We start from the raw sequence: 21,631 nt of genomic DNA, 5'->3' as shown, positions 1-21,631 counted from the left end.
ATTGACAGTCCCTGGAAATTGTTGGGAGTGTAACAAGTGTTCTCCCTCCACAGGTTGTGGAAGAAAAAGACAATTACAGTACACTACAGTAAAACACTGCCAATAACAGCTTAATGGAAGTCACTCAAGGCACTATGAGAGGTGGTCTGCTTAGCTAACTCAAATATGCCTTTTTCAGAATTAATATATTTTAAGATAAAGCTTTGTGTTTTCTTTTTTCCTTCCCAATTTTGTATTCATTCTGCAATGCTATGCAAAAAGCAGTTTGTAAATCCCACCTTCACTGCTACATACCTGAAAAGGTCAGCCGGACATGGATGTAGTCTTCATCTTCTCGCATCTCAGCCTCATCACCAGCTGCACTAATACGCAAGGGGCAAAATGTGCATACCCCATCTTCATTCCTAAATACATAATAAAGATCAGCACGAATCAAATTCCTACCATGGAAATGGATACAGCCTCCACCTTCCCTCATCTGTTGTTATCAGCCACTTATAGCTGTACTGAAACTCACACATTATTATGTATTTTAACATGTAAATGCTGCTCTTCCACACTGACCTCCACATCAGCTGCACCTGCAGCCCTTTCTGTAATCCCTAGCCACCCCAAGTCAGGTCACAACACACAAGTTGTAAGGACTCTGTTCTTCAGATTGACTGCCTGTACAGCCCCTTCTGACATAGCCACCCCAAGCTAAGTCATAGGTCACAAGTTAGAAGGACTCAGACCTTACAACGGCCAAGTAGGCACAAGCCAGCTCCTACTGGTTCTCATTACCCCTGTGGGGTTATTAATTCAGTGGAATGGCTCACAAAATTCACTGAAGCTATATATACTTATGTTACAGGGCAAGGCTTCCCAATTCAGGACTAAGCCCTGCATAGGTTACCTTCTTTTGATCAAAAATGACCATGAGAGACTCAGACATTCCACACGGACAAAGGTTTGGTAGTGACAGAAAGTAAAAAGGCGTGTGAGGGAGAGATGGAGAGGGGTTTTCATCTACAATAGCCTCCAGTCTTCTCATCAACAAAGGATTTCCCAGGGTTTATAAAAGGTTTTCCTCATTCATTAGATGGGTGGAGATTTCCAGGAGATGGGAAGGGATTATGACAATCAAATGGATTTCCTCACAAAGGCCAGTGGAACTAAGAGGGAGTCTGTAACAAAGGCTGCTGGGATGTCTAACAGAACTTATTTTGGGATGTTGTGCATGCGTGCTGTCTTTGGATCTTGGTTTGAGTCCTGACAAGGGATCTTTGTTCATGATTATCTCATGTGGAACGTCATTCGTAGTTTACCTTGATTTTTACTGTACATGCTCTGCACTTGGTGGGGAACTTGAAAAACAACTCAGGGGAGTTATCTGTGATTTATAGCCAATCAAGCATGTAGGGATAGGAAATATGGCCTCCTATCTTGTCTAAACACCTAGTTTGTTAGTCACAAGTGGTCCTTGAATGGCAGCAATAAAAGTTATATGGTGGTCTGCACTTAGGTTTAGATTCCAATAATACTGAATCAGAGGTTATTTAATTATAGTCTGATCTCTTGCTTGTCTCACTTACAGTTAGCTATTTATTTTAAACAAAAGAACAGACAATTGGAGTGAGAACTGGGAGGGGGTCCTAGCATGAAGCAACTATCAGGCAGTTCTACTGTGTCCTGTAGGGTCACTAGGAAACAGAATCTAGTCGATGCCAACAGGTAAACCTAAAACTCTCCTTTACATTTAAACACAAAGTATTTTTGCTTAGTTGCAGTATATAAAGATTTTTCCAGGAATGCAACTGCCATGTACATCAAGATAAAATGGTGCTGTTTTCACAATATTTGAAAATATCACTCATAGCATCACTGTTCATATACCTGAATTGTAAAAACTACACATTTCCAGTTTTTGTGGCTGAATAGGGCAAGCGCTTGAACACTGTCATGGTGAAAGTGCAGCATTTACACAATAAAATACATTGCCATTCAGCGGATTCTGATTCACAGTGACCCTATAGGACAGAGTAGAACAGTTCCACAGGGTTTCCAATGCTGTAAACTTTAAGAAAGCAGATCATTAGATTCCCACCCCACCCAGGGTGGTTGGGGGATTGGAGCCATCAACATTTAGGTTAACAGCCCAACACTGAACCACTGCACCACCAGAGCTCCTTCACACATTAAAATTCATTATTTTAGATAAAGTTTCCTTTTATTGATTGTTTTACAGTTTGGTCATGGGAGCAGTGTCTTAGTTATCTAGTGCTGCTATAACAGAGTTGCCACAAATGGATAGCTTTTAACAAACAGAAACTTATTCTCTCACATTCTAGGAGTCTGTAAGGACAAAATCAGGGTGCCAGCTCTACAGGAATGCTTTCTCTGTCAGTTCTGGGGGAAGGTCCTTGTCACCAGTCTTCCTCCTGGTCAAGGAACTTCTTAGTGCAGGGACCCTAGGTCCAAAAGATGTGCTATGCTCCATCCCCTCTTTATGGGTGGCAGGAGGTCCCTTTCATCTCTGCTAAATTCTCTTTTATATCTCAAGAGATTACCTCAAGATATAATCTAACCCTACAGATTGAGTCCCACCTCATTAATGTAGCTGCCTCTAATTCTGCCTCATTAATGTCATACAGGATAGGATTTACAACGCATAGGAAAATCACTTCAGATGACAAACTGGTGGACAACCACACAATTCTGGGAATCACGGTCTAGCTAATTCAACACACATTCTGTGGGGACACAATTCAATCCATAACCCAAACCACCGCCTCCAGTAAATTCTCGGTTATAGCAAACATGTAGGACACAGTAGAACTGTCCCATAGAGTTACCAAGCAGTGCCTGGTGGATTCAAACTGCCAACCGTTTGGTTAGCAGCCATAGCTCGTAACCACTACACCACCACGGTTTCCTCAGTCCATAACAGGAGATGAAATTGCGTGTCAGTGGTTTAGTTTACATCATTGTAAATTTAATTTCAAATGATAAAGGGGGTGATACAAAATACTAACAAAAATGGAAGGTTTTTTGTAGGGTTAGCCAGCCTAATCCCTGAAGTAAAGACCCAAACCAGTAAAGTGATGCGCCCTAGAAAAGACTGACTCGTCTTCCCTATGTTCCAGTTTCATTTGGAATTCAGCTTTAAAACAAAATTGTTATAAGAATCAACGTATATGAATTCTAGCAGCAGAAGACCCATTGGAGGATGACGCAAAACACTGCGTATTATTTAGTCTTCTGTTTCGCTGCAAAAAAGTAGGGGGAAGGTATTTATAAGAACCAAGTAAACTGCTCCCGAAGCCCACTTTTCAGACAAAGATTAGACAGGTGTATGAAGCAAACAGTAACAAAACACATGAAGTACGTGCTTCTTAGTTCAATATAACATATAAGGCCAAATGGGCAATTCCTCCCCAAAGGCAAGCCGAGAAGGCAGAAAGGGACAGATCCGGACAAACGGATAGGAGGAACCCAGAGTTTAAAGCGAGAGAGTGCTATCATTTGTGGGGACTGCAAGCAATGTCACAAAACAATGTGTATAAATTTTCGAAAGAGAAACTAACTTGCACTGCAAACTTTCATCTAAAGCACGTAGAACTTTTTTAAAAATTGAAGACGCACGAAGCACCTACTGCGGCTCACTTAAAGCCAGTAATCCACCTGTCAACACGTTTAGTTCTTTAAAGGACCTACGTTTCCGGAGCCACACTAGGACGAGTTTTAAAGGGCCATAGAAAGTGATTCACCCCAAGACAGAAGTCCATTTCCCACCCATCTTAGCAGCCCGAGGGCCCAGACTAACAACAGTGTCAGTTCCTTCGCACGCCCAATTCTGGCCAGCCACAAACACTCTTCAGTGCATTGAACCCGCGGTCACAATCCCCAATACGCCCTGGTTTTGGAAGGAGTAAAACCCTGGTGTCTAAGGCCCACGAGATGCCAGAAAGAGGAAACTAATGGGTTAACGTAGCTGGTTTTCTGCCGGGAGGCGGAGAAGAGAAAATGCGTAATCACTGGCGCCTCTGAATGCATAATTGTCTCATTGTTACCTCAAGCGGTGAGGACACCGGGTGGGGCCACAGATCATTTGCCTCGCCCCCGCAGCTGAAGCCAGTGCTTGCCCGGGAGGGTCCCGTCGCTGCTCCGTGCTCCTAATTTCCCTCCGCTATCCCTCATCCAAGTCATCGTCCACCTTGGACAGATTATTTTCAAGCCGCACGTGAACAGAGCAGGGAGCGACCACCTTCTCCGACACCTGGAGCCACGTGACCCCCTGCGTACTCGGCTTCAGGAATTTTTTCAGACTTGTCCCGACTTTAGCGAAGCTTCACAAAGCCGGGTGGGGACTAGTTAGGTCGGAGAAACTACGAAAACCTCGGATTTTCCAGAAGTAGAACAGAATAGAAAGAGGGGAAACTAGGAAGTTGGAAGGAAAGAGGTGGTGACACGGGGCTTATTGTCGATATGCTTAAGACCTCTAAACTGGGAAAACGCTGGAGACGGCAAGTTCCCACTAGTTTTCGAGAATTCCAGGACTTTGACGGAGGGCGGCGAAAGTAAAGCTCTCGCGAATTTTGAGAGCTTTGGCGAACGAGACTCACTACAAAATCCCGCGAGTTTACGAGTAACAACGCGACGTAGCAAAGTAGAAGCAACGGTAGCGATAGAAGGGTTGCGGGGGGGGCGGGTGTAGAGGACGCTCGTCTTACGTGGTGACGTAGACCTATCGGAGCGAGTATTTTACGGCAGTGGTCGAACAGTGGGTTTAGGGCCAACAGTACTTCTGTGAGGCCTGTGATATTTCAGCAAGTTGGACCTGCAGTTGGGAACTCCTGAGTTATCGGTACTCTTCAGGGATGAGTCATGTGGTGGTGGAAAATGCTCTCGGACTGGACCAGCAGGTGAGTCGGAATAAGCTTATGTGGGTTGTCCGCGTGGGTCTCTTCCCCGGCCTAATAAGGCTTGTGCAGATCTAAGTAGCCGCAGTAGCCATACCTTTTCTGAGCTCATGGCTCTTGCAGTGGGTGGGGCTATATAGAAAGTGAGTAAAGTGTGGTCACACAGCGTGGGGAGGAGAAGGGGAAGTGGCAGTAATGTTGGTTGTGGTTGTTGCTTGGACTGGGCCTGATTTGGGCCGGTGGCATTCTATCGGGGCCGGGCACAATGGCGGCTTTTGTGTATACGTGAGATATATAGGCGCAAACACCAACTGATTAATGACGGAGCAGAGGGGTGTTTCGAAGGGGACCATTTTTGTCTCGAACGGTTTGACTAACTCGGTGGCCCTGATTTAGGCCCGGGGGCGTCATTTGTGTGAAAGGCCAGGGCAGACTTCGCTCCGGCTAATGGCGGCGGCCTCCTTTGTGTGGTACTGCGTGGCTAGACGGTACTGCGGACCGCTAGCAGGTGGACTGGCCTACCGGGCCCCTGGCAGCCGAGGGTCTATAAAGGACAGTGCAAGTAGTTCATTGTTTCTTTCTTGGACCTTTTTCATCGCGCTGTTTTCGCTGGCGGGGTGGTGCAGCTGACCAGGCCGCGTTTCCGGAGTGGAAAGTTTTGTGACGCAGAAGAGCCAGAAAGGGAGGGTAGGCAGGGGAGGAGAAGAAAAGCCTCTCTGTGCTTACTTTTGACGGGTATCTTGATGATGGAAGCTGGACGCCAGCATGGAGACACCTCGAAGGTTAGAAATCTGGCCTTAGGCATTTTTAGGTACTGCCGTTTAGTTTTTTTGTCTGTTGGGAGGCTGAAAGGGGACTGCGATGGCTTCGCGGTTTGATTCACGAATCGAGTTGCGGAAAAATGTGGTTTGGCGGGGAAGATACTTTCGTCGTTGATTTTGTGGTTGCTTGTGGAGGAAAACATTGAAATCGGTCGAAACTGGGGGTTCTCACTTAAGCAAAATATCTTTTTCCACGTTTTGGGGTTGGTGGAGAGGATGCGTGATCCTAAAGAAGGATCATAGGCTTGTTTCCGTAGTAGGCAGTCTGTATAGCGGCTTTGGCGTCCCGACAGCTTTTCCGTCTTTTTCAAACACTTAAGCTTAAGAAACTGTGAAACTCCTTGTTACGAAAACAGGGCTCAGTAACACTATTTGACTATAGGCTTTAATGTTGTTCTGTGCGTTTGAGGAATGTAGCGGTATGCTTTGAGGGTTTTGACCACTAACGATTTTGTTATTAGATTAACTCTCTGCATTTTGCTGACATTTGATAGGTTAAATGGGGCTTTTGTCGGGTGCTAACTCACAGCGACCCTATATGTACAACAGTACGAAACACTGCCCGTTTTTGTGTCATCCTTAAAATCGTTGTTATATTTGACCCCATTGTTGGAGCCACCGTGTCAGCCCGTGTCGTCGAGTATCTTCCACTTTTTCTCTGTTTTACCAAGCATGATGTCCTTCTCCAGGGACTGGTTCCGCCTGATAAGATGTCCTGAGTAACCCGGATTAAGTCCAGCACCGTTCTTTCTGTTGTTTTGGAAACCTTGGCTTATTCAGTATTTTGTCAACAGAGGCACTGCAAGTGAATCAGTTTTTTCGTCTTCTTATTTATTTATTCATTGTCCAGGGTTTGCATGCATATGAAGCAATTAAAAATACCGTGGCTTGGGTCACGCATACCTGTGACATCACAAAGATAGACAGTACCCTTTTAAGAGCACAGGCATTCCTAACTTGTAGCATTTTCTGTGTAAATGTTACTTCTTAAGATTTTAGACAGAAATAAATGTTTAATTTTTAAATTTGTAAACCATTTCACTGTTAAACTATGCTTTATGTGTCCTTAGAATTAAGTGGTAAGCAAGTTCCACCTGAAAAAATTACAGTTTAATGTCTTCCTTGAGGTTGAGTGTAGTTCGGTGATTTATACTGAACTTCTAATGTAGTGTTTATAAAACATATTATAGTGTAGCAGATTTCTTTTAGGAACAGGTGGCAGCATTGCTCATTGCTTTGGTCTTTTTGCTTTTTAAAAATACTTTTGCAGAATTCATTTTGGCACATAAAATTTCTTGAAAGCAGGTTTTGGTTAGTCATTAAAAAATGCAGTAAAGAGAAATAATCTACAGTGTAGGAAACTGTCTTCAAGGGGTGCATAAGAAATTGAGGTTAAAGACCTCAGTTGAGTTATAGCCTACTAATTTATAAACACTGAGTGTCAGTTGTCCACTTGGGAGCTTTGTGACCAAAGACTTCTGAACTCTTTTTCTGAAATGTAATAAATACTGCCTCTTTCGGCAAGGATTAAATGATGTAGTGATACGTAAAGTGGTACAATACTAGGTGATGTTTGTATTTTAAGTTTCGAAAAATTCATGACAGTAAAAAAAAAAAATCTAGTTTGGTGATTGAGGAGCTTTTACTATCGAAAATTGCTACAAGGGATATTTGTTGTGGGTGAGAGCTTCTACTAGGTGGCATCTGGCTGCTGCTGCTTTTGCGTTTTCCCTGTTAGCACAGTGGTTAAACACTGGCTGGATCAGCAGTTCAAAGCCACCAGCTGCTTTTCAGGTGAAAGATGTGGCAGTCCACTTCCAGAAAGATCACACCTTTGAGAACCGTGAAACCCTGTGAGGCAATGGGTGGGGGCGGGGGGGGGGCAGGGGTATGTGTGTTTAAGAAGTCAAAGCATTTTTAAAGCAACTGTGTTTTAAAGTTGCCTAGGCAATACAGTAAATGCTACAGGGTAGAATTCTGGGTTTTTTTTTTTCTTCTTCTTTTAATACTGTCCATACTTGATTTTTCTTAATGTAGTTAATTGCATGTGAGCTGTTAATATCTCTCTTCTAGTTCGCTGGTCTAGACTTAAATTCCTCAGCTAATCAAAGTGGAGGAGGAAATACAGCAAGCAGTAAGTAAAATATTTCCATTGTGTGATAATTGCATTTGGGTAGTGGATTAATTACATACCTCTCTTTTGAGTAGGCTGTAACAGCAATGAATGTGTTGAGCTATTAATTTGAAATTTTTATTAGATACATTGACCTTTTTTCAGAATTTTATAGTAATGTTCCTTTGTACTGGGTAGTGCAGACTTGTAAGAACTCAACAGCTAATTGGAAGGTTGGAAATTGGAGTCCACCCAGAGACTCCTCAGAATAAAGACCTGGTAATCTGCTTCTGAAGGGTCAGCCGCTGTAATAAACCTTACGGAGTTCACTTCTACTGTGACATGCATGGGGTTGCCATGAGCACAGTCTACTCAATGGGAATTGCTTTTACTTTGGACTTACTAATTTTAAGAAACTTTCTCTCCAGTTTTTCTAACATAAAAACATAAAGTACTTTGATGTATACTGATAAAAGGTTGGGTCTTTTTGAGTGAACAGTTACTCTTTAAAAACAGAAATTATATATATTTCTTTTTAAGAAACTGATTACATCTAATGTGATTTTTGCCTAGCACTTAGTGGGGATATGTTCATTCCTTTTAAGGTAAATTGACCTGTACAGTGTTAAACCTTATAAAAAGAACCTGTATCTTTATATTATACAGTTCCTGCTACTTAAGAATATGACACCAACAGACCTTTTAATTTTTATATAAACAGGCTTAATTGATTTTGGGATGGCAGTTAGAATTTTACATTTTGGAAATATGGAAATCTTTTGAAAAGTTGGGTATATCAAAACCTTCTTTTGAGAAGAGCCATTGTGTTTGTTTATTTATGGTTGTTTATCATTTGTTTTTGAGGTTGCTAGAGTTACTTAGTTGTTAGGGGTTATCTTTTGGTTAGGGAACAATTGGGGATATTTAACTCAGTCCAAAAGTAATAAAGTTAAAATTCAGGTTTCCAGGTAATAAGGTGATTTCTTTTGCTGGTAGGTTAATTGCATTTTTCTTATCCATAGTCCAAGTAGTATTTCTGTCTACATATAGAACAGTAGTTGGCATACTTAAGCCCAAAAGTTAAAACTCCCAATGTATTCTTCAAATCATTTTCCCTTTCCAGCTTTTAATATTTACCTAGCGTATAGCTTTCAGTTTAACTGTTAGTTTCCTGAAGTAGAGCGGGACTCTTTTAAAGAATTAAGTAACCACTGGTAACTCCTGAAATATATCTGATTTGAGAATTGCCGCTTTTAGGATCTAATGTACCAAATGTATTTGTTAAACGTTGTTTTCCTTTTTAAGTTGGAGAAATTCTTGTTTATAAAGCAGTAACATTTTATACATTTTTTTTCCTCTTACTTGCAAAGTAAATAGTCAAATATGAATAGAGGTTTAAAAAAGGTTTTTTTTTCCAGGACCTGTTTTTTTAATAGCAGAATTTTGGTAAAAAGCTGTTTCTCAGAGGATGTCATAGGCATTTAATTTTAAATTTGTCTTTTAGAAGGACGCTACATACCTCCTCACTTAAGGAACAGAGAAGCTTCTAAAGGTAAGTTACAGCCGCTTTGCAGCTCTGTGCCATTGCTGTGTTTAAAATTTAGTCAGAGCCAACAGAAAATGAGGTAGTTTGGGGAAGTCTATAAACATTGTTCTCCTATATACTTTTCGGGCTGTCTTGAAGAACTGTCACTTCCTAACTTTCGAAGAGCTCATCTAATGTTGCATGATGGAAAGTTTTTAATTCCTTTGGCAAACTTGAGGTTCACTTAATTGCTTCATTTGTAAGATTTTGTCTAAAATAAATGAAAGCACCTGGTGTCGTTTCCTGCTAATATAGGGTAATGCGTTATTAGAAACATTGCCAGGGTGTCAATTTGAGTGCTATGTATTCAGGCAGTCTTGTGTTGATGTTAATGCGTTTGTTTGGCTGCTAACTGAAAAATTGGAGGTTTCAGTCTGTCCAGTGGCACCTTGGAAGAAGGGCCTGTTTTACGAAAAAGTAGCCATCAAAAACCCTGTGGAGTCAGTTCCTACTCTGATACATCCTGGGTCTCTGTAGTCCACTCAGCGGCACCTGGTTTTGTTTTTATTATAGTCAAAGTGAGTTATCTGAAATTTAGGGGGGGAGGGATGTGTGGAACAAAAGGAGGGAAGTTGGTGTACAAAGAGGGTGGTATTGGGAAGATAGGAAATATACTGAAGCTTATGATTTTGTATTGTGTATCCATATGTAGTCTCTGGCTTTAGACACATGAGTTCTGTATATTTCTCCAAGATCACTTTGGTGATAGCATTCTCAAAGTCACTGTGTGCTTTTCTTTCATTAGGGGTATTTGCAGTATTCTTAGAATATGTGTCTATTAGGAATTGCACTCAGTGTATATTAAGTACTTAAAAAGAAATGACAGCTTAGAGTTTTCACTGCAAGGGACCTTAAAAAATCTAATAGTTCTATTCGTAGCTAAAGGCCATTTGTCAATTGACCGGCTGACGGTGGAGCTATAAAACAGAGAGAAATTAACTTATAAACTTTGAATACTTAATAAAGTATCTGAATCTAGGTAAAGTTTATTTCACACTGCGATATGTGTCAACGTTCTTTCTGCTTTAGCACTAACAAATGAAGTAACAGTGCTATCACCAAATCTGAGAGCCCAACACCTACATCATCATGTAAGCTTGGGGAGATATAGGAATACAAAGGGAAAAAGCAATAGTATGTGGTCAAGTTGCTAGGGATCATATACAGACAGAAAAAAACAACAATGGATTAAAGGTTTACCTAGATTCAGATACTTTATTAAGTACTCAAAGTTTACGAGTTAATTTAAAACCTTGAGACCTTTATGGTGATGGATTGAAGTCTTTGTTTTTAAGTAGTAGGGAGCGCAGTGCATGCCTTTTTAATAAAGGCATTACGACTTTTCTGAATTTAGAATTGTTCTAATGGGAGAATCTAGTTTTATCTGAATGTTTTACTATCCTATGCCTGAAATTACCAAGGCCTCATTTTAGAAGTCCAGTGGTAGTTTTTGAAAACAATTCATTACATGTACTTATTAGGGCATCTCAGCAGTCCTTCTGGTGGAGAAAGACATTTGAAACGCATTTCATATTGGCTATATCCATTAATTTGGTCTATCTTTTAAGTGTTTTTAGACTAAGCCAGATTGTTTAAGTACTGAAGATGGTTAATACGACTAGTCATGTTTAAATTGCTGCTAATAGGTAATTTTTCAAGTTGCCATCTCCAGGAACTTATATTGAATGAATACCTGTTGTTCACCAAGCAGATTGCTTATATACAGTGGCCCATATAAGTGGTTTGAGGATAATTCAGTTAAAATACGGAGTTCCACATTTTATGAATTTGTATAAAAAGCCCCTGATCTAATACTTAGGGCACTTTTTTTTTTTCCTGTTTCAGTAAACATGTAGACCTCTTGTTTACATTAGGCTAAGCTTTTCCTTAGGTAACTGAATATCCCTAAGGTAACCCATTGTTTAGCTGGAACTTTCTGAAGTGTGTATTTTATATTTAACAATGTTTATACATGCGGTTTGTCATTTTTATTTAGAAGTTACAAATTGTGTGGAACTGAAAAGCATGCTAGGGCTGCCCTAGCTACTGCTTTTGAGCTTAAAAATCTTAGTTGAAAAACTTAAGGTTATTGAGCATCTTGTCTGTTTTACTAAAATAATTTAGTTGGAATAGATTCATGTCTAACTGTTTTTTACATGTATTACACATTCACACTTACCAAAGAATGGAAAAAAAAATTATTGGCATGGGGTGACCGTGTAACAGTACTAGCTATGTGCAAACAATGGACCTCTTTGGCGTAGTATTTATTCAGAATATTGTTCTGTGTTTGCTGATTAAAAAAAAACAATTATCCAGGTCATAGTTTTCTTTGTCAGTATCTTGATAAAAATATTTCCAATGGCCTATGTTAACAGCTTTCTTTTTCAAGGTCTTGGTAAGAATATTTTCATTGGCCCTATGTTAACGTATTGTTGGTTTCTAATTTTTGCTTTCTTATTGAAGGATTCTATGATAAAGATGGTTCAGGGTGGAGTTGTAGAGATAAGGATGCATATAGCAGTTTTGGATCTCGTGATTCAAGAGGAAAATCCAGCTACTTCAGTGATCGCGGAAGCGGATCGAGAGGAAGGTAAAATGATTTTTTCTCAACTTGTATGTGTGTATGATAGCAGTTTCGAAGTCAGCTTGTAAATTTGTGAAGTTTTCATCCTCTGTACTCTTCTTGACCCTTAAGAATGATGCTTTTTATGTAGATTTTAATCAGAATGCTGGCTCCCTCATTGTTAGTTATAAGAGGACTTTATTAAATTTAACCTGTTAAACAGAAATTAAAAGAAATATGGATATTGTGTTTGATACAATAAAATCCATTGTTTGGTTGAGATTTTTAGGGCTCCTCGACAAACACATATTTTAAATAGTTAACATTTTATTATAAATCTAAGTCTTGTGTCCAGTTTTTTCAAAAATAGTATAAAAACTCTAAAATAATCTTAAGTTTTGTTATGTAAGTGAATTTTCCTTTCTGTTTGACTGTAACTGGGATAAGTAAATCAATGTGTTTTTTTTTTTTTTGCTTTATTAATAGCAAGTATATTTAGATTATAATTTTTCACAGATATAAAACATGTTCTCATAGATATTATAAAACCCAATTCTTAGTATGAGCATGTGTGAGGCCCGTTTAAGCTGTGTAACTATAAAAATGTATAGAGATGTTTTAAATATGATGTTCCAGATTGAACTCTAGTTGTGGACTGTTCTGCTCTATCCTGTGTGGTTGCTCTGAGTCAGAATCAACTCAGTGGCAATGGGTTGTTTGACAAAATGAGAGTAAGGAGCCTTGGATTGTTGATACCATGAATAGTTGCGACCAACACTTAACTACACAAATTTCTAGAGAGGTGATAGTTTGGTGTTGGCTAAATGATAACGATCTGATCAATTGCTTATGCTGTTCAGGTTTGATGATCGTGGACGTAGTGACTATGATGGCATTGGCAGTCGTGGTGACAGGACTAGCTTTGGCAAATTTGAACGCAGCGGACACAGTCGCTGGTGTGACAAATCAGATGAAGATGATTGGTCAAAACCTCTTCCTCCAAGTGAACGCTTGGAACAGTAAGTTTTTTAAATGTATGTTAACTGTTTAGAGACTTACTACCTAGCATAACATACTTGTAACAATTAATTCTAGGGAACTATTTTCTGGAGGAAACACTGGGATTAACTTTGAGAAATATGATGACATACCAGTAGAGGCAACTGGCAATAACTGTCCTCCACATATTGAAAGTGTAAGTTTTTTTGTGTGTGTCACTTTTTAAGATAATAGAGGGTATATAAGTGCTTTTTCTGTACATCAGATTAGTTGGGCTTCCTAAAGTCACATTGCTTCCTGACAAAGCAATAGCTTAATAGTTCTTTTATAAGTAATAAAAAAAACTCATTGGATTATGAGAGGGGAGCACAAGATTAATGTTACCGTTATAAATGATATTGAAATAGAAAACGTGTCGAACAAAAAAACTGAAAACCTTTTCAGAGAGATTAAAGCCAAGAGTCCTTGTTTTTTGTTTTCTGTTTTTATTTTTTTTAAGTGAGATACTTTACCTGATTTTTGGTAAACCTACAGTAGGTTAAATCTTAATACAGTAAATTTTACTATATGTATTTTTTGCTATTTATAAATGCATGAAATGTAGCATTTCTAATTTTACTTGCATTTAATCGACCTGGTTGAATGTATTCACAGTTCAGTGATGTTGAAATGGGAGAGATTATTATGGGCAACATTGAGCTTACTCGTTATACTCGTCCTACTCCAGTGCAAAAACATGCAATTCCTATTATCAAAGAAAAAAGAGACCTGATGGCTTGTGCCCAAACAGGTAAGCTTACCTGAAAGAATAAAAATTGTCAAGAATATCTTAACTGAGCATGCTCAAAAATAGTAAATTATATTGTACAGTACTGTACATTGAACCTGGTATCTACCATCTTGAGATTCCTGCAACAGGGAAAAACTTTAATTTTATTATTGGGAGACTTAGCAATAAGATGGGAATAGGAAGGCTAAGACGGAAGAGCAAATAGTTTGTGATGCCCAGAATGTAGCTAGGGAAAAGGTGTCTCCATAGGTGAAGTATAATCCCCCATCTTTCTAGTCTTTTGGGAATTGGGGTGAAATAGAATAGTTATTGAATCCTGGTGGCGCAGTGGTTAAGAGTTCAGCTGCTAAGCCAAAACTTGCACCAGCCGCTCCTTGAAAACCCTGTGAGGCAGTTCTGCTTTCTCTAGGATTGCTGTGAGTGGAATGAACTCGATGGCAAGTGTGTAGAGTAGTTAAAGTTTTGTATCTGTCAGAATTGGGCCTTGGTAAAATTGATAAGATAGCAAAATTTCCTTTCCATTTGTATAAAATGGAAACCTTTAAAAAAAAAAAATTACATTTCTTACTCTCTGGTTTGGCAAAATGAGGCATTCAGCCAAATATGTCATCTGTTTTTATACAGTGTTACTGGTGCATGTTGTGTGCCATCAGTAGATTCTGACTCACAGCAAACCTGCAGGACACAGTAGAACTGCCCCAGAGGGTTTCCAAAGAACAGCTGGTGGATTCGAACTGCAGACCTCTTGGTTAGCAACCTGAGCTTTTAACCATTTCACCACCAGGGCTCCTATGGGGCTTAGCCACATCCATTTATATATACTCTGTGGCTACTTCTACAGTACAAAGACAGACTGTGTCCTTTAAAGCCCTTTATTTTACAAAATATTTGTTTGCCCCTGCTTTACATGCCAACAGTTTACAATGAGTGACTGCATTAACACTTTAAAAAACCAGAACCTGTGCAAGGCAGAAACATGTCAGAGAAGGTAAATGCCATTATTTTCTATTAAAAAGTGGTAAAACGACACCCTATCAAATGTGGAAAGAAACTTGGGAGACCGAGAAAAACAAGGCAGTACCATTGACTACTTACTGGTTTTCACAGGTTGCAGTGTACAAAGGAGTGTTGAAATGGAAGTCAATGTCAATGACATCAGTGTTTAAGAAATAGATCACAGAAGTCTCTTTGCATCCTTAGCTGTGTAAATTTACCACCTATTCTAGTTTGTATTCAAAAAAAATGAGTCGTGTTTTCTTAACAGGGTCTGGAAAAACGGCAGCATTTCTCTTGCCTATCTTGAGTCAGATATATACAGATGGTCCAGGCGAGGCCTTGAAGGCTGTGAAGGTAAAGATTTGTTTATCACATGAGAAATTTTTGTTAGAAAAAGTTCTGTATTTCTAAATGATGCTGAATATCCTTAATGTCATTTTTTAAATTTTTTATTCAACCTGTCTTTACAGTGGAAACTACTTTTTATGTGTACAGAAGGAATTTTGCTGTGATGAACTTTAAAAGTTTAATTATATAAATAAGTTTAATTTTTAAAATGTACTTATTTCTTAGGAAAATGGAAGATACGGGCGCCGCAAACAGTATCCAATCTCTTTGGTTTTAGCCCCAACAAGAGAACTGGCTGTACAAATCTATGAGGAAGCCAGAAAAGTAAATACACGTTTTAGCAGTTACTGCTTTTTCATTGATTTTAGTGATGTTTTTTATGACTAATAAACCCTTTCCTTATAGTTTTCATACCGATCTAGAGTTCGTCCTTGTGTGGTTTATGGTGGTGCTGATATCGGTCAGCAGATTCGAGACTTAGAACGTGGATGCCACTTGTTAGTGGCCACTCCAGGACGTCTAGTAGATATGATGGAAAGAGGAAAGATTGGATTAGACTTCTGCAAGTATGTTAATTTTCATGTATGAGGCTGGAATGTTTTTTTAATTAGTGGTCATTACCTTCGTAGTATTTACTAGTGATTTTAGTAAGACAACTTTTTGCATAGTGTGGAAGAATCAGTGAAACTTCATTAAAAGCTGTAGGGTTTATCCAGGCAAAAACAAGTAATAGCTAATTTGGCTCATCCGGTTCCTGGAATCCTGTTTGTGTGTGTTACATGTGTCACATTTGAAACTAGAAAGTTAATACGTGGCTGAATGTTAGTGTAATTGTTCATAGGCATAGCTATCCCCAGCAGTTTCTCATCAGATTCTAAACTAAGTCTTATTCACGACAGATATTTAGTACTGGATGAAGCTGACCGGATGCTGGATATGGGATTTGAACCTCAGATACGCCGCATAGTTGAGCAAGATACTATGCCACCCAAGGGTGTTCGCCATACCATGATGTTTAGTGCCACTTTTCCTAAGGAAATACAGGTAGCGTTTGATGCTGAAATGTTTTTAGAACATTTTAGAACAAAAATTTTATTTAGAACATTTGTATTTATGTAAACAAGGTTTTTGTCTCTTTTTCAGATGCTTGCCCGTGATTTCTTGGAGGAATATATCTTTTTGGCTGTAGGCAGAGTAGGCTCTACCTCTGAGAACATCACACAGAAAGTAGTTTGGGTCGAAGAATCAGACAAACGGTCGTTTCTGCTTGATCTCCTAAATGCGACAGGTAAAATTTTAATTATAGTATCTCATCTGTTAGATGTAAGAAGAATTTGTTTGGATCTTCCTCCACCCCACCACCACTCCCTCCCCGCCCTTCTTTTTTAAATTACCTTCCGCTTTAGCGTTTAAAAACGAAGTTTGTTTTTACTTGCCAGCATTTGCATGTTTCTAAGTGCGAAGAGAACTAAACCAATTAATTCACAGACTCCGTAGTGAGGCTTGGTCACTATCAGTAACGAAACAATCAAATTTTTCAGGAAAGGATTCACTGACCTTAGTATTTGTGGAGACCAAAAAAGGTGCAGATTCTCTGGAAGATTTCTTATACCACGAAGGATATGCTTGTACCAGTATTCACGGAGACCGATCACAGAGAGATAGAGAGGAAGCCCTTCACCAGTTCCGTTCAGGAAAAAGCCCGATTCTAGTGGCTACAGCTGTGCGTATATTTCTCTTTTCAAATTAAGCATGTTTGGATTTTGCTTTCTTCTCACAACAGTTATTTTTCAGGTGGCAGCAAGAGGACTAGACATTTCAAATGTGAAACATGTTATCAATTTTGATCTGCCAAGTGATATCGAAGAATACGTACATCGCATTGGTCGTACAGGACGTGTAGGAAATCTTGGTAAGGTGTTTAGTTGGTGAATGGTCTGATAGCATGTTTTTATTGTAATGCCTGCAGAAAAGGTTAGGGTAGGCTCTTAAGCTGGCCTGCAACTCATGGGATCCCATGTACATCGGAGTTGCAGTGCTGTGACTCATAAGGTTTTCACTGGCTGGTTTTTTTTTGTAAGTAGATTGCTAGACCTTTTCTTCCTGATCTGTTTCCATCTGGAAGTTCGACTGAAGCTTGTTCACCATCACAACAGTATTCAAGCCTCCCGCTATCATATTTTAGTATTCTGCGTAGGAAATTAAGAACACCAGGCTACTTTGTGGAACTGTCTGATTAATTTCTTATGTACTTTTCTGAACTCTTCAGGTCTTGCCACCTCCTTCTTCAATGAAAGAAATATAAACATCACCAAGGATTTGCTGGATCTTCTTGTTGAAGCTAAACAAGAAGTGCCATCTTGGTTAGAAAGTATGGCTTGTGAACACCACTACAAGGGTAGCAGTCGTGGACGTTCTAAGAGGTATTAGGTCCATTATCACAAAGCAGGATAAGTTTTTATGCTTGTTTGCTGAGGCAGAGTAGTTTTGTCCAAGATCAGCTTAAAGCAGTTTAATAAGTAGTTGTGTAAACTATCTAAATACATTCATTAACGGGAATGACTAGAAAGAGTGACATGAAGTTAGTGTTAGCAAGGCCATTGGAAACTGTATAGGAATCTGACCACAGTGGGAATTGAATTTAAAAATCAAAAATTCGAAATTGGGAAGTTTAAATAGGAGTTGACATTTTAATTGTACTTCATCCTCAAACCACCAATGTTTTTTCTTTTAGTAGTAGATTCAGTGGCGGATTTGGTGCCAGAGACTATCGACAAAGTAGTGGTTCCAGCAGTTCTAGCTTTAGTAGTAGCCGTGCAAGCAGCCGCAGTGGTGGAGGTGGTCATGGCAGCAGCAGAGGATTTAGTGGAGGTAATGTTAATTTTTAATCTCTTATTTTTGGGAACAGCTTTCCCTCCCTTTTGTTATCTTTTTGAAAGCATGTTTTAAAAACTATTGAAAATTTTAATTTCCTAAGAATACCAAAATGCTATAAATTTCTTTTAGAAAGTTTATATCACAGTACTTTTGATAAAGGAAAGATCCTAATAGCAGATGACTTAATTTTTTTTTTTTAATTTCTTGATAGGTGGCTATGGAGGCTTCTACAATAGTGATGGATATGGAGGAAATTATAACTCCCAGGGCGTTGACTGGTGGGGCAACTGAATTGTTGACACCAGAGTCACCCTTTCAAACAAGCTAATATGGAAACCACATGTAACTTAGCCAGACTATATCGTATAGCTTCAAGAACTTACAGTACATTGCCAGCTGTGATTCTCCTGAAAAATATTTAAGGGAGCTCAAGGTCATAAGAAGAAATAAAAAGAACAATCAGCAGCCCTATTCAGAAGTTGGTTTGAAGACTTAATTGCTGTAGTTTGGATTAACTTCACTCTTACCACCACTCCAGACTGCATTTATAATTTTGTAACTGAGGATCATTTGTTTGTTAGTGTACTGTGACTTTCACTCTTAGACAGCTTATTATTTTGATGTCCTGTTGGCTCGGTAATGCTCAAGATACCAACTATTTTGACAAATTTGCTGAACTTGGGCTAAAATCAAACCTTGGCACACAGGTGTGATACAACTTAGCAGGAACCACCTCATTCCTAAATGTTACAAGGAAAACAGCTTAAGCAGCTGCCTGCTTTAGGGCTTTTGATACTTGCAGATTGTTGGGCTTGTGAGGGACATCTGAAAGCAAAAGTAGTTTCTAATTAGTTCCTTAGTTCTAACTTAGAACTGTACTAAGTTATAGTTCTGACTTGCTCACTCTATCCTGGATAGGCCCCTGATAGCCTTTATATAAGCCATTCTGGTCATAATGAGGTGATACATAGGAATATATGCATATATTGTTCAAAGCAACTCTTTTGGAAGTTAATGCAACTAAATACAGCAATTTCTCTTTTAATGTTTAAACAGTTTATTGTAAGTTTGCTAATTGTGGGCATATTACAAGAGAAGTTGCAAGTTCTGGTAACTTGGTATTCTGGGGAGATTTCATCTACTTAGATTTTTCTTAATGCCTGCCATAAATAAAATTGAAATGGTAGAATGGATGACCATGGCAGTCACCAAGGCCTGGTTGGTTTTTGGTCTGTAATGCATGCTAGTGTTGATGTTTTTTGGTCAAGAGGGAAGGAATAGGAAGGATTATGCAGCAGGCTTTATTTTAACGCAAATTCATATTACTCTCTTCAAAGCTGCATTGAGAGGTTAAAATGGCTTACACTGTAGACTTTTTAGAAATGTTTCAGAACCAACTAAAATCCTTGAGATCACACAGGTTGGAAATATGTACTAAACTGCACAAGGTGTCATTTTTCTGTAGTGCAGTTGCCTATATCGTGCAGTCTACTTCAGTTGCATAGGTTTCCATTATATTTATAGTCTCTTTATGATAAATTTGGCCAAAGATTATCCACCACTAAAAATGCTTCTGCCACTTGGAGTCTGCCGAGTTTGTGGCCAGAATGCAATGACCGAAAACACCTTCATAGTGGCATAAAAAAGTTGGCAAAAATTTCTTAAAAGTGCAATAGGTTTTCCAGTGTATTGTGCCTTGTTGTAAAACTAAGTAGTTGCACTTGACAGTATTGAGGTCATTTGTTACGGTGCTATTTCGATTAATACAGGTTTAGACTCTCTTGTACATTTTGCCCATAACTTTTTACAAAGTACATATTTTATTGCACATTCAGAGAATTTTATATATGTCTTGTGTATGTATCCTTCTAACTCGCGATCTTATTTTTTCTCTTGGAGATTATTGAAAGCAGCCTGTTGAACTAGATTCTAAAAATTTATTTGGGACCATGGTTAGAGAGTTGAGAAGAAAACTATTTGCACACAACAGATTTTAGATACTTTTTGCTGCTAGTTTTGTGTACTATTTATTGAACATTTTGACAGATATTTATTTTTGTAAGCCTAAAAGCGATTCTTTGAAAGTTTAAAGAAACTTGACCAAAAGACAGTACAAAAAACACTGGCGCTTGAATGTTGAATGTCACCGTAGGTGAAATAATACATTTCGGGGTAGTGTGAGCTTTTAATGTTAAGTCCTATTAAACTTAAGTCAAATTAAACAGACCCAGCATTGGCAATATAGTCACCTTTCTGACAAAATTTAAGACAAAATTTGGCATTATAAAATTAAAACACGCCAAGGTTTTGATACACTTAAGATAATACTGAAACACTTCTAAACACTAATACAAAGTGTCCACAGTTCTCGGTTCTGTGCAGTTTTAGTTGTGTGTTTTGTCTTTTGTTTTTAGTGACTGTCTGGCATATTTGCAATCCTCAAACATGTGGTTTTCTTTGTGTATTGCCATAACCAGTGACTTTACATTCAGTTTTAATCAGCTAGAAATATGTTACAGTAAATACGGTTTTAAAAACCACATTCAAGAATGGATTTAAACTTGCTGAATGTAAACATTGCACTTAAGTCACTGTAAGTTTAGTACTTGCTTATTGTATTAGTTGTAGATGTTAGCACTGCATGTGCTGTTTATTCTGATTTTACTGAAATAAAAAGTTGAACGTAATCTTGGTATCAGTGGTGGTTTAATATGGAGAAATAAGATTGAGCGTTCAACCTGAAAAATTAAAAGGTCAGTGTTGTATATGAAAGCTGTCTGTGAGATGACTCTCACGTGGCAGAAATATTTCAGTGCTTTCAATATTTGAATAAATGATAAAGGGTGGTATGAATTTAGAATATAGAAAATAGAGTTTTTGCTATAAATATAGAAATCTAAAACTTATACTGCATGTGGGTTTACTTCAACTTATGAGATTAAGCATTTTGATGTGGAGGATGGTTGAGCTATGAAAATTAATTGGGTAAAGCTCTTTTACTAATACTCCAACAAAATACTTTTTGACTGTAGATGGTAAGTACTTAAGGTTTAAGAATTATTTCAAACAGGTTAGTGGTTGGCAGAGACTGCATAGGTGCCCACTTTGCAACATTGGTTATTTCTATTTGCAGATAACCTATTGATTCCACATGGTACTGGAGGTGGCAGGTATCATGAGAGACATACTTGCTTAAGATGTTAATATCTAAAACAGACATGAAAAAAAAAATTTTTTTTAACAAGTCAAATCCTGGAACACTTTTTTCTGTCCCCTTCATATCAGTGACGACCTCCCATTCCTCAAAGAGGTGACATTACCCTGATACCTAAGCATAAGTTGGTTTGGGCTGTTTTTATAGTTTATGTATTTATAATGGTAAACTTTTGGGCCTGTCTCATTTCACTCACCATTACATGTATGAGATAAAATTATATTTTCTGTAGTTGTAAATCTCATTCTGGTAGCTGTGTCATATCCTGTTGTGTAATGAACACTTGGATGATTTCCAGTTTGTGGCCGTTGTGAATTGTCCTTCTGTGAATGTCCTTGCATGTGATTTATGATAGCTGTATTATTTCTTCTTGCATTCCTCCTTGTGGACTTAACCACCAATCTTTCATCAGTCTTCTGGT

General features: G+C 38.6%; 1 protein-coding gene across 3 annotated transcripts; it reads left to right on the top strand.

Moving 5' to 3' along the window:
• The first annotated feature begins 4,693 nt into the window (after positions 1 to 4,693).
• On the top strand, positions 4,694 to 21,379 carry LOC126069879 (ATP-dependent RNA helicase DDX3X-like). Of its 3 annotated transcripts, none has more exons than XM_049873528.1 (17): positions 4,694 to 4,904; positions 7,796 to 7,856; positions 9,340 to 9,387; positions 11,887 to 12,013; positions 12,847 to 13,005; positions 13,082 to 13,181; positions 13,640 to 13,775; positions 15,040 to 15,125; positions 15,345 to 15,443; positions 15,525 to 15,685; positions 16,019 to 16,163; positions 16,263 to 16,407; positions 16,661 to 16,842; positions 16,914 to 17,031; positions 17,389 to 17,542; positions 17,857 to 17,990; positions 18,208 to 21,379. In XM_049873528.1, exons 1-17 carry the CDS (start codon positions 4,860 to 4,862, stop codon positions 18,285 to 18,287), a joined length of 1,980 nt encoding a protein of 659 aa, XP_049729485.1. In that variant the 5' UTR covers positions 4,694 to 4,859; the 3' UTR covers positions 18,288 to 21,379. The 3 variants fall into 3 exon arrangements, with proteins under 3 accessions (XP_049729485.1, XP_049729484.1, XP_049729486.1); XM_049873527.1 differs by having other exon boundaries at positions 17,854 to 17,990; XM_049873529.1 differs by lacking the exon at positions 4,694 to 4,904 and adding an exon at positions 5,532 to 5,683 and having other exon boundaries at positions 17,854 to 17,990.
• Positions 21,380 to 21,631: the final 252 nt, after the last annotated feature.

This window comes from Elephas maximus, chromosome Y, assembly GCF_024166365.1.
Source record: "Elephas maximus indicus isolate mEleMax1 chromosome Y, mEleMax1 primary haplotype, whole genome shotgun sequence".
Classification (NCBI taxonomy): domain Eukaryota; kingdom Metazoa; phylum Chordata; class Mammalia; order Proboscidea; family Elephantidae; genus Elephas; species Elephas maximus.
Note: the sequence above shows the minus strand (reverse complement) of the source record. Positions and strands in the feature narration are given on the sequence as shown.

Excerpts from the sequence above, each read along its gene's own strand:
- LOC126069879 (XM_049873527.1), top strand. The coding sequence starts at position 4,860 with ATGAGTCATGTGGTGGTGGAAAATGCTCTCGGACTGGACCAGCAG. Across the intron at positions 9,388-11,886 it reads GAACAGAGAAGCTTCTAAAG|GATTCTATGATAAAGATGGT; the intron begins GTAAGTTACAGC and ends TTCTTATTGAAG. Across the intron at positions 13,776-15,039 it reads GATGGCTTGTGCCCAAACAG|GGTCTGGAAAAACGGCAGCA; the intron begins GTAAGCTTACCT and ends TTTTCTTAACAG.